The sequence below is a fragment of the Paramormyrops kingsleyae genome, chromosome 23 (assembly GCF_048594095.1).
Source record: "Paramormyrops kingsleyae isolate MSU_618 chromosome 23, PKINGS_0.4, whole genome shotgun sequence".
NCBI lineage: Eukaryota > Metazoa > Chordata > Actinopteri > Osteoglossiformes > Mormyridae > Paramormyrops > Paramormyrops kingsleyae.
This window is the reverse complement of record NC_132819.1, coordinates 23,362,400-23,375,307: the sequence shown is the minus strand read 5'-3', so window position 1 is coordinate 23,375,307 and position 12,908 is coordinate 23,362,400. Positions and strand designations below refer to the sequence as shown.

Sequence of the window (12,908 nt, the reverse complement as noted above, 5' to 3'; positions counted from 1 at the left end):
GTATAAGACCTCACTGTACGCTCCATCATATAAAACCTCACTGCATGTCCCATTGTATAAAACCTCACTGCACATCCTGTCGTATAAAACCTCACCGCACGTCCCGTCGTATAAGACCTCACTGTACGCTCCATATTAACCTCACTGCTCGTCCCGTCGTATAAGACCTCACTGTACCCTCCATCATATAAAACCTCACTGCACATCCCGTCGTATAATCCGACATCTTATCAGCCTTCTGACATTAAATATGCAGAGAGCAATCCAAGGGGGAAAAATGATGGACACTCACACCCCCTCCCCTATTTTTGTTGCCAGCAATATTTGTAACCCCAGAATTTCATTATCATATGGCCCCCACCAGGTTGGGCATGCCCCTCCCCCACATAAGCAGGCCCCCTGCCCTGTCCACAGACAGATTTCTGTCCCTTTCACTCCCAGCTTTCCCCCTGTTTATCACACTATTAATTGTTGATACGTTGCAATGCACAAGACAGGCATTAAGGCCTAATTATTTAATCATGTGAGACTGGTCTGTGGTACCAGTGACAGCAAAGTTACTCTCCAAGCCTTGAAACCGAGATGTTTGTTGATTGTTAAATGACTAATATATTTCATAATTCAATAAAGGGGAGATGAATACACAAGTGGTGAGCTTATGAAATATACTCTTTACTGCGTTCTCTCACACAGCCACCAGTCATTAATATGCCAGTTTCAGTGAAGGCAGCTTAGGGAAGGGAAATTATTTCTGGTAGGGCTGCCTCAGAGGAGTTCTTCTCCCAGCTGACGCTTTCGCAGGATTTGTAGAAATCACGACGCCACAGCATTACTGACACGGTCCTGCATTTGTGTGTGTGTATGTGTGGGGGGAGGGGGGGGGACTCAAGGGAGAGATGCACTTAGGTCGCAGGGTGCAGGGAAACCACAGACCAGGCTGAGCGGCTCGACTCGCCAGATCGGTGAGCTCCTGCCCGGGGGTGCGAGTTCCGCAGAAGAGCAGAAACGGAAAAGTTAGTGTCTATGTTGACGTCGGGGGCCAGCGGCCACTCGCTGACTGCGCCCCACCTGTCACCACAGTGTAAGTGGGACAGCTATGGGAAACTTCCGGAATGCAGACCAGCGTGTTCCGGCACCTTAAAGACACACGCAAAAAATAGGCGGGCTCAAGAGACAAGCTTTGCATAGACTGTTACTTATTAAAAACCAGTTAAAAATAATAATAATAATATGCATGTCCTGTCTGAGATGAACCATACATGGCAAAAAACAAAGCAGTCAATAGGCAGTGTGTTTGTTTTTTGTTTTTTAACGTGTGACGTGCAGTTGAATGAGGGTAAAGCTAACAGGACGTAATGCAGTGCAGCCTGGTGTAGCTCCACGTGCCAGTCGTGCCCAGAAATTCCTTTATGCCCTCATAACTGTCCAATAAATGTCCGGGAGCATCCGGTTGCATCCATAACAGCCGCTCTGTATCCTCTCCAGAACGTTCTTCTGACGGTTGCAGCTTTTCAGTTAGGATAAGATCATTTGGCAGTACAAAAATATGTAGAAAGGTCATTAAGTCGCTATTAATCAGTCACACCTGGACATCGATCCCTCCAGCCAAATTCACTTCAGTGTCTTGTGCATTTTTATATTATTAGTGTTAAACTTCCCCCCCTTGTTTCGTACAAATCTGTTACAGTTGTATGACAATAGGAAAAACAAAGACTGTGGATTTGCAGCAGTATCGACAGGCCGCTCGGCTGTGCACAAGGCCGCTGAACAATTATTATTGTCTCATCTGTTTAGGTGCAGGGCAGATGTTGCATCGCGTTTCCTGCCGCGGCGCCGCTTGTTTTTTTTGCCTTGTGGTGGCTTTTCATTAAAGATTGTGGTCCGGAGTAACAGCACAGTATCATTCTAAGGAAATGCAACGCTGCACCTTCCACCTCTGCAGAGGCATCGCCTCTGAGAATCGACCTTTTTTGGCCACGGCTTTAGAAGACGAGCACTTTCAGGTGACTGGAAACTGCGTGGCCATGGTGTGATATTTTTACAATGCCTGTACCTTTTTAAACTGAATTTGTTTTAAGCAACACATCAATGGGTTGTACAATGGTTCAGTGGGTGGTGCTATTGCTTCACACCTCCGGGGTTGGGGGTTCGAATCCCGCCTCCGCTTCACGTGTGAAGTTTGCAGCTTCTCTCTGTGTTCGGTAAGTTTCCTCCAGTTACTCTGATCATCTCCTGCAGTCCAGAAAAAAACATGAATTTGGGTTAATGGTTGCGTCCTAATTTCCTGTAGCGTGTGTTAGTGCCCTTTAGTGGACTGGTATCCTGACCACTATTCCCAGGTCATCCGTAATCCTGCAATTTCCCATTGGGTGAGAAGTAGCTGAATTAGTACCTGCTGCACTAGCTCTGTGTATCTTCAGTTGTGATCTTTCTGATACAGGTTTGAAATCTGTTCATTACTTAAGGCCACTGTCTCATCAAGATCAACCTGACATCTGATGAAAGCTTTCAGTAACTGAGTGTGTCCATGTAGGTCAGCTGCGTACCTTTTGAATCTGTTACCTTTTGGTCGATTAGACCAGAGCCCTGGTTACTCTATATTGATATATATGTATATACATATATTGATCACTCTAAAAGGCAAGCTAACATTATACAGACGCTCCTCTACTTACGAACGAGTTGTGTTCTGAACAGCCGTTCGTAACTTGAAATGTTCGCAAGTCGTTATTCAACATCATTTTAAGGATTTACGCAAGTACAAAGAACTAGGATGCTGGGAGTTCGCACGCTACGCTGCTGCGCGGCGGGAGTAGCGGCCAGAAGTCGTACTGGGCGGAATTTGTCGCGGACAGGAAACAGGAGCCCAAGGAACACAATTTGGACTTACAGTCCTCTTCGTTCGTATGTCTGAAAGTTCATAAATTGAAAGTTCGTAAGTAGAGGAGCGTCTGTATATTTAAATTGTGGTTTTTAAATGCTTTCGTATTGTTAAGAGATATAAGATAGAGCATAGTGACTTATTTGATTATATCTTATAAGAACATAAGGAATTTACAAATGAGAGGAGGCCATTCGGCCCATCAAGCTCGTCTGGGGAGAACTTAACTAATAGCTCAGAGTTCACTTGATTCGGAAAACCATGAAGACAGCAGAAAGTGGCCAAACTATGGTTAAATAATGGTTGTCCTACTTATCCAAGTATACTTTGCAGTCATCGCAAACCAACAAGCATATTTTCCCCATATCATCCTATAATGGGTACCTGCCTCATTGACTCCTCCTCTGTAATTAAAAGATAGCGTTTTCTTTGATATTCCTCTTTTTTTCCATTGTGTGTTACTGTTAGTATATCAACTGGGGCAGCGTTCTAGCCTTTGGGGGCTGCTACCGGAGCCTGTCTGAACTTTTATTGACATGATAAAGCGGCAGGGAATGCAAACGCCCAAGACCACCCCCATGACAGCTTCCTATCCGTGTCTAAACCTCCCCCCCCCAGCTAGCGTCGGCTAATGCTAAATATTAACAGTCCGCAGAACGGCAGACAGGGGGTAGCTGAAAACAGAAGCATCTTCACATAAGGCTGGCTGTTGCTGTTTCGGAAACAAACTCTTCAGACCCTGTTCAGTCTCCAGAAACATACTTTTTATTCTCATGCAAAGAAAAATCATTATATCTTCTCAGGGGCATTGCTAGAAATTTTGGCCCCCATGAAAGCATATCATATTGGGCCCCCCAGTCCAGACCAATCCGTTTTACAATTTTTTTTTAGGGCCCTTGTCACTCAGGGGCCTGTCGAATTGTCCTAACCTCCCACAGCAGCGCCTACTTGAAATGTGCAAGCAGGAACCTTGGTTGTTTTATTTATACGTGGAATATTTTTTACACCTCGCTGTCACAATGCTGCTGAGATATCATTCGTAATGTGTATTTCATAGAGGTCATTCTTAAAAATATTCCAGTATTTTTTTTTTGTTTTGTTTTGAATGTCGAAACAAAAATTTTAGCTTTGTTCTGTTTTGATAGATCATTTTCAGTCTGATACATTTGTTTGAAATATCTCTGTTGTGACTAAGGTAGAGGTGGAGTGACTTGCTAAAAAATGAGTGTGTTTTTTTTTCTACGAATAGAATAATTTCAAACCCGTCATTTCAAACCCGGGCGTTTTCTAAACATTTAATTTATTGGTGAAAACTGGCTTGTAGAAGCAAACTTAATAAAGCTGAGCAATTTTCCCGGACGTGAACGTAGAAATACAGGAAATAAATACAAACGGTCTGCTAAAAAATAGGTGTAAAATGCTGGTTGGAGGCTCGCAACGGTGCGATCACACAGTACACCCCAGAGGGCGCGCCCCCGTTCCCCAGCAGCCCCCGTGCATGAGGCGCGCCATCGCGTAACCTGTCAGTGCCCCCACCTCAATGGCCAAAGTCAGCCTGCGCTGCGAGCCTAATAAGCCATCCTTCCCCTGCCTCGGTGCCATATGGCGGCTGCTTTTGTGCTGGGCTTCGCTGTATGGGCGTCTCGGGATAAGCACGGGAGCTCGTTTAAAACACGCGAACCCGTTTTCCGGGGGAAATAAATCACAATGCCAGCATGGTAACTGAGATGATTTCAATTTATGCATTTTTATTCTACAGATATACTTTTATTATTGGATCCTCGCATCTTATTATACAACATATAGATTTTTTTCCTGTGTGTTACATTTCAGCAAGATAGAAATCACGGGGGCAGCTTTCTTTCAGCTGATGATGCGACTGACAGTAAGTGCAGAGAAATTGTGCCTTGGAGTACTTAACACAAGTGCATCTACACAGCCTCGGCGATGATCAGTGTTTTCGGGATAAAATATTTTAATACTGAGATTTTCATTTCTCAATGCGCGAGCATATGAGAAAGTAAGAGTGCGTGCTCGCGTGTCTGTTTAGTGTGTGTGTGGCGCGCGCGCGTGTGTGTGTGTGTTATACTGTAATAAATGCAGAGCCGCCTCACACTAATCAAGCTGATTAAAAATTCCTACGCGCATAGCCGGAAATCGCACCCTCCTCTATATTCCTTCCACTTTTACTTTATTTTTTTTTTAGGATCTCCGCTTAGCCAGGACATCGGCCGTCACGGGAGGCCGTCCCAGGCGACCAAAAAAACGCTTTTGGGGCGGCCGCTTCGGGTTCTGTTTTATTTTATTTTTTCCTGTTGAAATGGGGAGAAAGGGGAGAAGCGCGGGCAGCGCCGGCGCAAGCTAGGGGAGTGATGAGTCAATACAACTAATAATTTAATGGGGACACGGAGGGAGAGAAAGAAAGAAAGCGAGGCTCCGTCCAACCACGAACAAAACCGCCATGCGTTTCTAGCGATCTCGATGCTCCTCGGAGATGGGAGACTAAAGCGTACTTTTACCTGTTTGCGATCGCCGGCCGTGCATTGTTTTCTCATGAGAAGACGGGTCATCCTCTATTCCCTCTTTGCCCTGACAGTAGGCAGGCGAAAAAAGGCGAAAATAACTTGAGATCCGCAAAGCGATCGCGCACGGCTGACATGTCCCTTATTGCACCGAGACGGGCTTAATGATATTTCGGCGTTTGTTTACTCCCGGCTCCTCTATCACGACCTGCCGTTTTCCAGGCGGACCTGAGCCGCCGAGTCCGTCGGAGAGCACGCAGGCATCGACGGGCGATGTGCGTATATTTCTTAAAAAGGAAACTTTTCTAGGCGTCCGGGTGTATTTGCGAGCTGGTATGGTAGGTCGTTTTATTGTGGCGTAAATGCAATATTACCACTACCGCCAAATAGTGGTCTCGGATATATTGCATCTGGCCAGCCGTCTTTTTTATCGCTTACCCGTGTTATCGCATTTGCAGTCAGCCCCTCACATGTGAATATTTGTTTCGTCCTTTTTGGACAAATCGCCTTTTCTGCTATCAGGGAGAATCTGTAATTGGAGAGGACTGTTAATACTCTTTGACATATCAAAAGAATTCTACACGCAAGAAAAAAAACTTTTAGGTTTTTTTGTTCGTCATCCGAAGGAACTTGAAGAGAGACAGCGACCGCCCTGCACGGCTTTATGCGCTTCCCAGTTAGCAAGTGGTAAGTTTCAGGTTGGTTTCGATCGGTCCTTGTTTCTCTACAGAATCGTTTTTTCCTTCTTGTCTTTTTTTCTGTTTTTTAAAGGTCATCTCCAAATCCTGACCTGGATCTTTACGAGGTGCGGAGTCTGGATCTAGTCGTTCTAATATTTTGAAAATGTCACAGTAACGTGCATTAATATTATTATTGCAGATATGCCTTGTTTGTGCCACCCGTTACCGTACGCGGTGTTTTTAGATGGGGGCACTGCAGTCATAAGTTTGCATGTCTGAGACTTAATTTCGTTGGGAAAAAAAGAAAACTCTTAAGTTGGAAGTTTATTTCTACGACATAACAAGATCTAAAAAGCATTATAACCGGATTTGAGGCGGCAAAATCTCCAACGTGGTGTATTGAAGATTGAAGGTCACGTTGGTGTGTTTTTGGTGCATTGGCAACAAGCAGAACTGTAAATTTGATGTGTTTATAGATGGTGTAGGTCAGCTCATGAAAACCACAATCTTACACATGATGTTAATGCGTTTTAGCATTTCTCCTAGGGCTCCGCATGAGGTATTATGTGTGGACTTTTTTTGTTTTGATTTATTGTAATTTTTTCATGTTTTAATTGAGCTATTGTTTTCCTTTACGGGGGACTAGTGAAGAATGCCACAACCATGATTTTTTTGGCCCGTATTGGTGGACCGCGTCCTTCCTACAGAGGCACCTCTTACCATGTTTTGGATGGTTTGGTTTTGGGGTGCTGGGGTTGCGTTCCTTAACTGAAGGCACCGGTTACTGTTCGGTCGACATCTCATCCGCGTGATACCAGCATAACTCCTGAGTGCAGAGAGCCCAGGCTGAACTCTAATGGCATCCTTCCCCTTCGAAAACGCTCTCATTGAGTTGAGCGTAAAGGCGTGAGGTTGAGTGAGAATTAATTTAATTGATGGTGTCAGGTTTCTCTCCAGGATGCTATTTGCTCGAGGCAGCTGGATCCCTTCGTATAGCAGACTGAATACCTCAATTTTGTCTTCGTGTGTGTGTGTGTGTGTGTGTGTGTGTGTGTGTCTTTTTTTAAGCAATTTGTGCAATTTTAAAAACCTCAATGTCTAAGATCCATCAAGGGACTGACTGGCTGTGGTATGACGTGTTTGTGAATTCCTGTTTTTGTGTCGGGAACCTGTCAAACCAGTGCTGAGACAGGGATAATTGTGGTCTCAGACTGGCTTACTGCATATTACTCAATACAAAGGGAAAAGATTACCAGGATTTTTTTTGGTGTCTTTAGCCCCCCCCTTCTGGCCCAGAGGGGAGAGTAAGTTTATTTTGTTAGTCTTAGTTTCTGAACACATACTAGGTTGCTTATGAATGAACGGATTGCAGATCTTTACCCTTTAGTTGATATATATGTTTCCCAGCGGTTTTGATGCCTGATGTACGGTCGACCTGTCGGACCCAGCGTGAATTTTTAATTTGGTGATTAGTTGTTATTGTTGACACACCACAACGAAATGTGTTCTCTGCATTTAACCCATATGTGACAATGTGACATAGCAGGGGGCAGCTAATTCAGCGCTTGCTCAGGGTACCTCAGTGGTGCCTTGCTGGTCAGGGATTCGAACCTGCAATCTTTCAATTACAAGTGCACTTCCCTAACCATTAAAGCCACCACTGCCCACCACTGAAGGGGCTGTTTATTCTCTGCACCTTGGCCTGGACTATAGTCCCAGCACAAGTGAACTGTGGCCCGTATTTATGCGACAGTCTGAAGAGTATATGTCAGATGGCTTATTGTTGACATTTACAAGCATTCTTAATTACCAATCTGCTTACGCTAACCCTAAGCCATTTCAGGTGTGGGATTTTACCTTTTAAGTAAGCTTGTCCTAAACGGAGGGCAGGATACACAGTACACCACCACTGGGTGAACATTATCACCCTGGTGAAAACAGATGCAGGCTCTTGCTGTCAGAGGTCTTGAAGAGAGATCTATTGCCCAAAGTCAGATAAATGGTTTCACACCCTTTTGGTTTACCAGGCGATCCTCAGCACAGTCCTAGTTTCATTAAAAGCCTTTTAGTACAGCAAGTTATCAATAATTTATCGTGACATTTATATCAAATCTTTTCTAGTACGGCGGAGTCCGTCGTTCAGCAGCCTTTGAGGAGAGTCTGGAATTTATTTGAATTTATCGGCATAGATGCCGTTCTAAAGGGCGTCAGCAGGTGCATTATGGGGGAAAATTGAACATTCTCCAAGCTGGCAGACGAACACTAATTATTTGGATTTCGCTCTGCTGTACCTTCCCCCAACAAAACCTCGTTCTCTTTTGACATTACATTATACGTTATTTGCTTTAAATAAAGGATTGTTTTTGTCCTCCCCTCGAATCGTGAAAGGGTGCACAAAGGACTTGGAAGGACATCTGGTTACACGTGCGCCATTGTACTTGCACATCGGTATAGGTGTAGGTGACAGGCCATCGACCACGACGCGGAAGACGGGAATAATAACAGCTTGCGACCTCTCCGCAGGTGACGGCGAGCGGCGACGCTGAGAACCATGGACCACCTCAGCGACTCGTGCCTGGGGAAGGAGAACTCTGAGCTGCCCAACAGTGTCGGGGACCACAAGAGCCCCCCTGCCAAAATTGCACGGCTGGAGCAGAACGGCAGCCCCCTGGGGAGGGCCCGGCTGGGCAGCAACGGCGCCAAGCTGGCTGGAGTGTCCCTCAAGGCCTCGGGGCACATCCTGAAGTCGTCCCACAAGAGAGGTAAAGCACAAAAAAAAGACATTCTCCAGGTCTTCGTAATTATGAGTGGCTGTTGAAAGCTGATAAGTGTTTGGAAACTCAAACTCTGGGCAAGCATTTGGTTGGCCATTTCAGAGGAGGAGCAAGTTGATGGCCTGGTCCAAGCTCACAGATTTGTCACACATCAGCTGCGTGTGGCACAGTGCTTTTAATGTATTTTGAAATATTTTAATACTCTACCCTGGGTTCTCAGCAAGGCTGAAAAGAGCTATAACTTGTTTGAATTTCTTTTTTGTCGTTTGTTCACCTCTTGGTTGACGCTGGTCAGTGACCTGTGCCTTTTCTGTCTTGGATTTGTGGCATCTTTGAACATAGATGGCAGAATTCAAGTCCTAAATCTGTGGCATTTTAGAATTCTTATGAATTATCCCTGAAATCCTTCTTGTCCTTTTTTTCTGGATGTCTTGTACATGCTGTAATGGAGTGGCAGAGAGTCATCCTCACGTCTCTGGGTGTGTTTGTTTGGATTTAAATCGAAGTTGGAGTTTATAGCGTAATAAACAGTGATTGATTCGCCTCTGGCCAGTCTTCCAGGCATCTCAGCTTAGCCGTTAGCCTTGTCTTTTTGTACATTTCTATACACCAATACTTATAAAGATAAATTGGATGTCATTTCAGGTAAACGGATGCTTTGTTATCAAGGTGGAATCTGTGGGCCTGCACCCTGACTTCCTATTTTTATTTGTTTTTCTCCATGGGAATGTTGCCCTGCGGAATGCGTAATGGGCACAGAGCCGGGCGGCGCGTGGCGTGTGGCAGGACATTGGCAGGCGCCCGTTTCCGTCTCTGTCCGTTCACTGCAAACAAAGCCGATATTGATCCGGGAATGCGCTGATGCAGTGGCCCGCATTGTGAGACGTTCTTCTGTTAGACGTGGAGAATCCCACTCACTCCACGTTCTGACCGCCCTCTCCCCAGTCACCGATGCAGATTCCATGGGTGGGGGGGGGGGGGTATACAGCCATTCTGGATGCTAGTCGCCTTTCCATGAACTTCTAAACGGACGGCTCCTGCTGACTGGAATGCTGGGTCATCTGCAGAGTTGCTCTGGTTACCATGGTGATCTGGGTTTGGAGGGCGGGGCTTCTGCACACCTATCCGCTGCGTCTCTAACATCATGCTCCCCGTCGAGTCGAGTGTAAAGGCGTGAGCCGCCTGGTCAACCATGAAGCCGTGAAGGCCTCCCTGTGCCTCTGGGTCTGAACCGAGCCATATTTTTAGCACTCGGTGATGTGCGGCTGCCCCAGACATGGAGTGGTTAGGCGGGGATAGGTAGAGTTAGGTGGGGAACATGGATGTTTAGCTTCCTGTCGCTGTTACCTCAACATTGTTCCTGTGTTTTTGAAGCTGATTGGTCCGTTTTTGAAGCTGATTGGTCCATGTGCCCCATCTCCCCCCCCCCAGGTAACATGCTGCCTGTGTTCTGTGTGGTGGAGCACCATGAGAGTCCGGTCGAGTTCACCGATGCCCGTGAAGAGCACGCCGAGTTCGTACTGGTGCGGAAGGACATGCTGTTCAACCAGCTGATCGAGATGGCGCTGCTCTCACTGGGATATTCCCACAGCTCGGCAGCCCAGGCCAAAGGTACTGAAAACCTACACAGACTAAACCCCCCCTATCCCCCCCCCGATGGGAAGTCGCCGCCAAACGGAAGCCGGCTACTGCAGATTAATCATTTTACGGTGGATGTCTGGAATGCGCCCGGCCAGTGGTCACAGGTGCTCTCTGTCCCAGAACTGCATCGTGCTCAAAGGCCGGATTTTTCATTTTTTATTTTTTTCCCCATTGTGAAGTTCAAAGCCAGAGACATCCATCAGCCACCTGACAGCTGGCCGCCACTTGGGGGGGCGGGGCTGCCGATTGCATATCTTTTTGTTTTTGTTTTTTTAAATAACCGATCCGCTTCCCACTTGTAACCACGTGCGGCTCTGCCAGCTGGTGGGTTTACATTTTTTACATTTATTTCTTTGTTTTGTCCTGTGCCCCAGCCTCAAAGTCAGGGGCGTTTGTAGGATTTTTTTTTTCCTTTTTAAAGTGGGGGGGTATAAGAGACACCATATTTCATATAGTGGCGCCAGCCTTATTAGCCAGTGATATGTCTTAAATTGGTGAGTGACAGGGGAGTGGGCCAGTCAGCTTGTGGCCCGCCCCCTCCATGCTCCTCTGTTCAGGGTGTGCCCCTGTTCCCCGGCAGGTCTGATCCAGGTGGGTAGGTGGAACCCCGTGCCCCTGTCCTACGTGACAGACGCCCCTGACGCCACGGTGGCAGATATGCTGCAGGACGTTTACCACGTCGTCACGCTGAAGATTCAGCTGCACAGGTTGGACCCTCTGGTTGGGCTTTTGGACGTGGTGCCTACGGACCCCCGATGCTCACATACAATCACAGCCCCAACCCTAATCACACAGGCTTATTTGCCTGACCAATGACCTTCTGCACCCAACACCCCCTTATAAGTCCTGGAGACACTTCTAGAACAGCCAGGTGCCTTAAGGGTACGAATTTACAAGCACATCCACCTAAACTGTATGGTTAACAAGTATCAGTGACATTGAGAACCTTGTACACTGTGTTGCTTCCCTGGAAGGAGAGTGTGGATGTGCGTTAAGATTCAAGACGTCATTCGTCCAAGTGACGACCTGGATCTGAGTTCTTTAGTCCTCTTTTATCTAAAACTGCTGCACCGTTCAGCCTTGTTTGTGGAAAATTTTTCCCTTTGTACAGAAATTCAAGCATGTCGCCTACCTCATATACATTAAGTGTTCAGAGCCCGTGTGCGTGTGCGTGTGCGCGTGTGCGTGTGCGTGTGGGGCAAACCAACCCGCCCCCCTCCCCAACACCTTAAATTGCTCGGCCAAGCAGATCAGAGCAGGAAGGTAGAAGTAACGTGGAATAATAGTCGCCGTATGCAGCTGATGTATAATTCATGCATCAACACAGCAGATGTGTTGTATAAAGTAATTAACTAATCAGAACAATCAGGAGGGGGGGGAGGGGGTGGAGGCTCTCTCCAGATGGATCTGCATCATGCCCCAAATGAAATCTGTCTGTCTTGTAGGAACACATCCAGCTCCCTGTCCTGCTCTAGTATCACTCTTCCTCCCCTCTCTCTCTCGCTCACCCTGCCCCGCCCCCCCTTTTTCTCCAGTTGCCCGAAGCTGGAGGATTTGCCGCCCGAGCAGTGGACTCACTCCACCGTGAGGAACGCCCTCAAGGAGCTGCTGAAGGACATGAACCAGAGCTCGTTGGCCAAGGAGTGTCCCCTTTCGCAGGTAGCCGCCTCTCTCTGGCCCTTCTGAACGCCCACGGACCGGCCCCCACATGAGCTCATTCCCCAGGCAGCTTCTGGTCAGGCTGCCGTCTTGGATACAGTTAATGTATTTTTTTAAGTAATTTATATTGCTATTTCCAGGGTCCGCGTTCAGCAAAGATGATGTAAGGGATAGTGCGACTTCAGAACATCCCGCGACTGCCGAGCATAACTGAACCAAGTAATTCTACGTCTGTGCTGAACAATAGGGAAGAGGGACCCCTGAGTTTTGAGAGAATCTTAATGAGAGGTTCAGTTTCCTTGACCACTTTGTGCTTTAGTGTGGCCCGCAATCATGATAGGTAAACATTTCATGGAGCGATTGCTGGAATATTAGCTCTGAGCAAGGTATTAGTCCATGTCTGACAATAAGCGTTTTTGGATTGCCCCACCAAGGGCAATGCTGATAATTTCGGGCTGAAGGCACGCTTGAGCTCCAGAAGAACATGGCACAGTAATTCTCTCCTGGTAGCATGCAAGTGCTAGCAGGATGATGCTAATCAAAGCCTCCTTACCTCCTTCCTGGACCTCTTCGAACCGTCAGCCACTGCATGACTCTGCCAGGCTGCCAGCGCTCTGTAGCATCTCGGCCTCATTGAGCTTGTCCACAGGTGGTGAACCAGGAGGGGGTTGTGGGGTTGGAGCCCATCCCAGGCAGCATAGGGTTCAAGTTAGGGGTACACAGTGGATGGAATGGCAGTCCAACGCAGAGT

The 12,908-nt window shown here is 46.9% G+C and overlaps 1 protein-coding gene and 1 long non-coding RNA gene across 14 annotated transcripts in view; one reads left to right on the top strand and one right to left on the bottom strand.

Moving 5' to 3' along the window:
- The window catches only part of satb1a (SATB homeobox 1a), a 65,307-nt gene that overhangs the window by 30,152 nt on the left and 22,247 nt on the right, over positions 1-12,908 (top strand). For 7 of the 13 annotated variants that reach the window (XM_072705430.1, XM_023809789.2, XM_023809785.2 and 4 more), the window contains 4 exons: positions 8,607-8,845; positions 10,289-10,468; positions 11,079-11,205; positions 12,034-12,157. In XM_072705430.1, the coding sequence (XP_072561531.1) occupies positions 8,635-8,845; positions 10,289-10,468; positions 11,079-11,205; positions 12,034-12,157 (642 nt within the window). In that variant the 5' untranslated portion in view covers positions 8,607-8,634. Of the gene's footprint in view, positions 1-4,448; positions 4,767-4,883; positions 4,902-5,953; positions 6,102-6,145; positions 6,209-8,606; positions 8,846-10,288; positions 10,469-11,078; positions 11,206-12,033; positions 12,158-12,908 lie in introns of those variants that run through there. The other 6 variants (XM_023809778.2, XM_023809780.2, XM_023809783.2 and 3 more) reach the window with 6 other exon arrangements.
- Positions 652-5,537, bottom strand: LOC111842797 (uncharacterized). Its single transcript, XR_002837995.2, has 2 exons — positions 5,401-5,537; positions 652-2,232 (listed from the first exon to the last, which is right to left on the bottom strand). It is a non-coding gene; the product is annotated as an uncharacterized lncRNA (long non-coding RNA).